Source organism: Scomber japonicus, chromosome 17 (genome assembly GCF_027409825.1).
Source record: "Scomber japonicus isolate fScoJap1 chromosome 17, fScoJap1.pri, whole genome shotgun sequence".
NCBI classification, from domain to species: Eukaryota; Metazoa; Chordata; class Actinopteri; order Scombriformes; family Scombridae; genus Scomber; species Scomber japonicus.
In genome coordinates this window covers 5,728,548-5,736,066 of record NC_070594.1, presented here as the reverse complement: position 1 = coordinate 5,736,066, position 7,519 = coordinate 5,728,548, and the positions used below count along the sequence as shown (strand labels likewise).

General features: G+C 39.0%; 1 protein-coding gene across 1 annotated transcript in view; it reads right to left on the bottom strand.

Annotated features, from left to right (window-relative positions):
- Window positions 1-5,213: 5,213 nt before the first annotated feature.
- pex3 (peroxisomal biogenesis factor 3) overlaps window positions 5,214-7,519 on the bottom strand; it is a 9,295-nt gene continuing 6,989 nt past the window's right edge. Inside the window, exon 12 of the mRNA XM_053337561.1 lies at window positions 5,214-5,825. Coding sequence (XP_053193536.1) covers window positions 5,742-5,825 — 84 coding nt within the window. The 3' untranslated portion in view covers window positions 5,214-5,741. The remainder of the gene's footprint in view (window positions 5,826-7,519) is intronic.

The window sequence follows — 7,519 nt, the reverse complement described above, 5'->3', positions numbered from 1 at the left end:
TCCTTCCTTCCCTCCTTTCTTCCTTCCTTTCTTCCTTCCATCTTTCCTTTCTGTCTTATTTTCCTTCCTCCCTCCCTTCCTTCCTCCCTCCCTCCCTCCCTTCCTTCCTTCCTTCCTTCCATCTTTTTAATGATCTAACCCTCATCAGATCAGATCTAACCGACGCTGGTGTAACTTCCCTTTAACTCATCACTAATCTGACTCCCACTCTCAAACTGAAACCTCTGCTAACTCTAATCCTGACTGGAAACCGTTAAACCCTTCCAGCTGGGTTTCCCGGACAGGGATTAGGTCTAGTCCAGACTCGTCTTCAGTCAGGATTAATCTGAATCTGTGTCTGAGAAACTGGACCATAAACACGACTGGATCTCTAAAATAAACAATTTCCTTTCCTTCTTTCGTTTCCTGAGGCCTTTAATCCGTTAATAATCTCATAAATGGGTTCAAAATGCTCCAAAATCAACATTTATACTCTTAGAGAAGTCTGTGATTCAGCTTCTTAAGTTTTTTTTAGATTCAATGCTCAAGAGGTTATTAAATTCATGCTGTTTTGACTGTTCCTTCCTTCCTTCCTTCCTTCCTTCCTTCCTTTCCTTCCTTTCTTTCCTTTCCTCCCTCCTACCTTCCTCCGTCCTTCGTTCCTTCCTTCCTTCCTTCCTTCCTTCTTTCCTTCCTTCCGTCTTTCCTACCTTCCTTCCTTCCTTCCTTCCTTCTTCTCTCTTTCTTTCCTCCTTCCTCCCTTCCTTCTTTCCTTCCTTCCTTCCTCCCTTCCTTCTTTCCTTTCCTCCCTCTTACCTTCCTCCGTCCGTCCTTCCGTCCTTCCTTCCTTCCTCCCTTCCTTCTTTCCTTTCCTCCCTCTTACCTTCCTCCGTCCGTCCGTCCTTCCGTCCTTCCTTCCTTCCTCCCTTGCTTCTTTCCTTTCCTCCCTCTTTTCCTTTCTCCCTCCCTCCCTCATACCTTCCTTCCTTCCTCCTTTCCTCCCTCCTTTCCTTCCTTCCTTCCTTCTTCCTCCCTTCCTCTTTTCCTTTCTCCCTCCCTCCTTCTTACCTTCCTTCCTTCCCTCCTTTCCTTCATTCTTCCTCCCTTCCTTCCTTGACTCGAGGACAACAGGAGGGTTAATAATTCCACCTTAAAAAAAAAACAACAACACATTTACCACTTTAAGGCAGAGTTCATCATCAGTAAATATTAATAAATTTAATCCATGATATATAAATAAATATAAAAACTAACAAATCTGATTTTACTTCCTGTTGCTTCTCCTTCTTCTTTTTTAAGAGTTTTTCTGTCCTTTGGGCTCTGAGTTCAAACATTGTGACAAACCTGATTTACCTTTCCTCCCTTCCTTCCTCCCTTCTGTCCTTCTTTCCTACCCCCTACCTTCCTCCCTTCCTTCTTTCCTCCTTTCCTCTTTTCCTTTCTCCCTCCCTCCTTCCTTTCCTTCCTTCCTTTCCTCCCTCTTACCTTCCTCTGTCCGTCCTTCCTCCCTTCCTTCTTTCCTCCCTCCCTCCCTCCCTCCCTCCTTTCCTTCCTTCTCTCTTTCTTTCCTCCCCCCTACCTTCCTTCCTTCCTTCTTTCCTCCTTTCCTCCCTTCCTCTTTTCCTTTCTCCCTCCCTCCTTCCTTCTTTCTATCCTCCCTCCCTCCTACCTTCCTTCCTTCCCCCTTTCCTCCGTCCTTCCTTCCTTCTTTCCTTTCCTCCCTCCTACCTTCCTCTGTCATTTCCTTCCTCCCTTCCTTCCTTTCCTTCCTCCCTCCTTTTCTTTCCTTTCTCACTCCCTCCTTCCTTTCTTCCTTCTTCCTCTTTTCCTTTCTCCCTCCCTCCTTCTTACCTTCCTTCCTTCCCTCCTTTCCTTCCTTCTTCCTCCCTTCCTTCCTTGACTCGAGGACAACAGAAGGGTTAATAATTCCACCTTAAAAAACAAAAACAAAAACACATTTACCACTTTAAGGCAGAGTTCATCATCAGTAAATATTAATAAATTTAATCCATGAGACATAAATAAATATAAAAACTAACAAATCTGATTTTACTTCCTGTTGCTTCTCTTCTTCTTTTTTTTTTTATGAGTTTTTCTGTCCTTTGGGCTCTGAGTTCAAACATTGTGACAAACCTGATTTATGAGAAGCATTCATGTGTAAACTCATCCAAATATGGTGCCTCTGCTTTCTGGGAGATGTGTCACATGACCCGCTGAAATGAAAGGAAGAAAAAAAAAAAAAAGCTGAATAAGTAATCTCGTCATTGTTTAACTATAAAAACTAAACTCTTACTCCACTATCATGTTTATGTCATTCTACTTCCTTATTTCTTTTTGGGTTTAAAATTAATAATTAAAATAAAAAAGAAAGTTGTTGTTGACACTCAGGTTAAAATCTGGTTGTAAAATGTCACGTTTCTATTTTAGGACAAAGAGAAAAAATAAATCATTCATTTAAAGATGACATCATCGTCTGAGCCTCAACAGCACTTTGATCTTTTTACACCATCAGCACTCAGCATGGTCTCTGGTAGTAAGAGGAGCAGTAGTAGTATTATAGTAGTAGTAGTAGTAGTAGTAGTATAGTGGTAGTAGTAGTATTAGTAGTAGTAGTATTATAGTAGTAGTATTATAGTGGTAGTAGTAGTGGTATTAACAGTAGTAGTAGTATAGTAGTAGTAGTGGTATTAACAGTAGTAGTAGTATAGTAGTAGTAGTGGTATTAACAGTAGTAGTATTATAGTAGTAGTAGTGGTATTAACAGTAGTAGTAGTATAGTAGTAGTAGTGGTATTAACAGTAGTAGTATTATAGTAGTAGTAGTGGTATTAACAGTAGTAGTATTATAGTAGTAGTAGTGGTATTAACAGTAGTAGTAGTATAGTAGTAGTAGTGGTATTAACAGTAGTAGTAGTAGTAGTAGTAGTAGTAGTAGTAGTAGTTGTAGGAGTAGTAGTAGTAGTATACTACTACTACTACTCCTACTACTACTACTGTTAATACCACTACTACTACTATACTACTACTACTGTTAATACCACTACTACTACTATAATACTACTACTGTTAATACCACTACTACTACTATAATACTACTACTGTTAATACCACTACTACTACTATAATACTACTACTGTTAATACCACTACTACTACTATACTACTACTACTGTTAATACCACTAGTAGTATACTACTACTACTACTCCTACAACTACTCCTACAACTATAGTTGTAGGAGTAGTAGTAGTATTAGTAGTGGTATTAACAGTAGTAGTAGCAGTAGTAGTAGTAATAGTAGTAGTTGTTGCTATTGTAATACTAGTACTAGTAGTTGTTGTTGGAGTACTACTACTAGTAGTAGTATTAGTACTAAGTGGTAGTAGTAGTAGTTGTAGTAGTACTTGTTATGGTAGTACTAGTAGTTGTAGTAGTAGTAGTAATTAATAGTAGTACTAGTAGCAGTAATAGTATTAGTACTGGTAGTACTAGTAGTAGTAGGCCCTAGTGTTTGTGGTAGTAGGAGTACTAGTAGAAATAGTACTAACAGTAGTAGTAGTGGTAGTATTAGTATTACTAGTAGTAGTAACAGTAATGGTAGTATTAGTAGTTGTACTAGGAGTAGTAGTAACAGTAACAGTAATAGTAGTTGTAATAGTACTAACAGTAGTAATAGTAGTACTAACAGTAATGGTAGTATTAGTATTAGTACTAGGTGTAGTAGTACTAATAGTAGTAATCCTAACAGTAATAGTATTATTAGTAGTAAAGCTGTGTGTAGGGTTTAAATGAAAACACAACACAAATCATGTAAATTAATTAAATCTGTTTAAACTTTATTATTTTTATCTCAGTAAATTTCTACAAACGAACATTTCAGCTGTCAATAAGGATGCATGACATCATCGATGACATCACCGATACACACACATGGGTGGGGGGGGGGTCGTACATTCTCACCTGACTGACCTGAACACGTGATGCTCTGAAACCTGACCTGTGACACAGAAACCATCACACAGTCTGAAGGTTTATAATAAATCTCACCTGAAGACAAACTGCTTCCGGTTTAGTGAGACCTGCTTCTTCTTTATCACCTTATAGTCGGACATGTGCGACCAATCAGAGTAGAAAACACGGACTCAATAAAACTTTTCTTATTTTGTTCTGAAGTTTTTTTGATGGACAGATTTAAGTAGTAGAGACAAAAAAAGAAAAAAATCCACTTTAATTATCTTCACATGTCGCTAACCCCACCCGCCTGGGCCGCGCGGGGCTATAAATCAAAGCTCCGGTGGTGTTTGTAGACAGAGGTGTCAGAGTAACGTAGTAAAACTCAAAGAGGGAGGATGATGATTACAGGAGGCTGTCTGCATGATGTAACTCACCTGTAATCAAAGTAAACAGCTGCTCTCTTTGTTTTTTGTGGCTTTTTTTTTAACAGCTGTCAATAAAAAAAAGTAGTGAAACTCATCATTAACCGTTCAGTCTGGTTGTGGCTGTAGATTGGGACAAAAATCAGAGAAAACTGTCGCAAAATTTCCAAAATAGAAAAGTCTTAAAATGTTTTCAGCGTTTCATGATGTCACATAAACATAAACAAGAAAGAAAAGAGTAGAAGAAGAAAAGAAAAGTACAACAGATTAAAGGATTTCATTCCACAAAAAAAAAGAAAAGAGAGAAAATGAGTGTTTGACATTAAATTAAAACTCTGGATATTGTTGAATATTTCAGAATAAACCATGAAAGGAATGAGAAGTTAAATAGAAAAGAAATACTGATTTGATCTGGAACATATCTGGAATGAAAAGCTTCAAACAGCCTGAAGAAGAAGAAGAAGAAGAAGAAGAAGAAGAAGAAGAAGAGTGACACCTGCTGGACAAGAAGAAGAACTACAGCTGAAACACAGAAGACATAAAAAAGTACGTCTGTGCTTTCTGACTCCCAAATAAAGTACTAATGTGTGTGTGTGTGTGTGTGTGTGTGTGTGTGTGTGTGTGTGTGTGTGTGTGTGTGTGTGTGTGTGTGTATCTTTTCAACATATGAATTAAAAAAAAAAATCACAATTTTAGTGTTGAGTTAAATTTATCACATTGGCTGTTTTTAATACAATAACTTTAATCTGCTTTTTTTCCCACCATGAAGAAAACATTTTTAAAAATCAGCTGTTTTGTGTGTGTGTGTGTGTGTGTGTGTGTGTGTGTGTCCACCAACCTTGTGATCTAAAAACACACACACACACACACACACACACACACACACACACACACAGCCGAAGCAGCTGAAGACACGATCAGACATAAAACACTCAACCAACCAAGTGATAGAAAAAAAAGAAAGAAAAAAAAAAAGAGGAAAATTATTATAAAAAGAATCTGTAATCTCAAACAGAACAAACTGACATGATTCAGTTTAATCTGTGATCCTTCGTCAGTTGTTTTCTCCGGCTTACCTCCAAACAAACATCACCTCTCAGGACAAATAAAACCAGGTTTAAATAAGACTCCAGCTCCCAAGATGCATTGGGACGAGGGAGGAGGAGGAGGGAGGGGGTCAATAATCCATCATGGAGGCTGATTTAACGGACGATTTTTAAGCCACGACTCGTCACGGAGCGAAAAGTCTGCAGGAGTCTCGAGGAAGGAAAGAGTCTCGTAGAAAAGGAGGAAAGGAGGGAATAACAGTCCAGGTTTTCTTTTTCTCTTCTTCTTTAAATCATCTGTTTTCATCCCTCTCTCTCTCTCTCTCTCTCTCTCTCTCTCAGATTATTTCTGCAGCTCCTGCGGCGTGCTGAAGGTCTCGTACACATTGGCGGCAAACTCCTTCACCTGGTCGTTCATCAGCAGGTCCTGCAGACAAGAAGACAGAAAGAGAGAGAGAGAAGAAAGTTAGGTTGCTTTTAACATTGTTGCCGTGACAACCTCCTTTGTTGCTGCCTTTTTGCTGGTTTCTCTTTTTATAGTTAAAAGGCCTCATTTAGCTGCCTCCTTGTGTGTTTAGAATTCTGTGTGTGTGTGTGTGTGTGTGTTTAGAATTCTGTGTGTGTGTGTGTTTAGAATTATGTGTGTGTGTGTGTGTGTGTTTAGAATTCTGTGTGTGTGTGTGTGTGTTTAGAATTCTGTGTGTGTGTGTGTGTTTAGAATTCTGTGTGTGTGTGTTTAGAATTCTGTGTGTGTGTGTGTGTGTGTGTGTGTGTGTTTAGAATTCTGTGTGTGTGTGTGTTTAGAATTATGTGTGTGTGTGTGTGTTTAGAATTCTGTGTGTGTGTGTGTGTGTGTGTGTTTAGAATTCTGTGTGTGTGTGTGTGTTTAGAATTCTGTGTGTGTGTGTTTAGAATTCTGTGTGTGTGTGTGTGTGTGTGTGTGTGTGTGTGTGTGTGTGTGTTTAGAATTCTGTGTGTGTGTTTAGAATTCTGTGTGTGTGTGTGTGTGTGTGTGTTTAGAATTCTGTGTGTGTGTTTAGAATTCTGTGTGTGTGTGTTTAGAATTCTGTGTGTGTGTGTGTGTGTGTGTGTGTGTTTAGAATTCTGTGTGTGTGTTTAGAATTCTGTGTGTGTGTGTGTGTGTGTGTTTAGAATTCTGTGTGTGTGTGTGTGTGTGTGTGTGTGTGTGTGTGTGTTTAGAATTCTGTGTGTGTGTGTGTGTGTGTTTAGAATTCTGTGTGTGTGTGTTTAGCATTCTGTGTGTGTTTAGAATTCTGTGTGTGTGTGTGTTTAGAATTCTGTGTGTGTGTGTGTGTGTGTGTTTAGAATTCTCTGTGTGTGTGTGTTTAGAATTCTGTGTGTTTAGAATTCTGTGTGTGTGTGTGTGTGTGTGTGTGTGTGTTTAGAATTCTGTGTGTGTGTATTTAGAATTGTGTGTGTGTGTGTGTGTGTTTAGAATTCTGTGTGTGTGTGTGTACTTATGATTTTGTGTATGTGTGTGTGTCCGTGTGTGTGTACTTGAGTGTGATTGTGAGCATGTGCTTATGGTTCTGTGTGTGTGTGAGTGTGTGTGTGTGTGTGTGTGTGTGTGTGTGTGTGTGTGTGTGTGTGTGTGTGTGTGTGTGGGTCAAACTGACCTTCAAGTGAGACGAGACAGCAGTGAAGGAACAGACTACTGTGTGTTATTATTAGATGGAGGACGTGTGAGAAGTTGTTGTGTGTTTAAAAGTCGAGATGTTTTTACACCTCAAACAAACGGCAGCAGAGTTGGAACGAGCTCACAGCGAAGTGTCCGAGGTCACAGAGCAGCGTTAGTTTAAAGTGAAACAGCTCTGGTGTTAAAACCCTAACCCTTACAGAGATAACCAGACAGCTGATACACTAATAAAGACTCTCTGCATCAATCTGATTCTTCTTTCTCTCTAAAATGTCAAAACATTTATTTAAACTGCTCTGTGACTTTTGTGGTATGTTGTATTTTCCTCAGAGAGAAATCAGCAGATGTCAAAGAAACATGAAGAAACTGTGGACTTTGTTTTGTTTTCAGATAACGGAGCCAAACACACCAACGCTGCTCCGACCTGAGACTCTGTTTGGATTAGTTTGACTAAATTTGGAGGT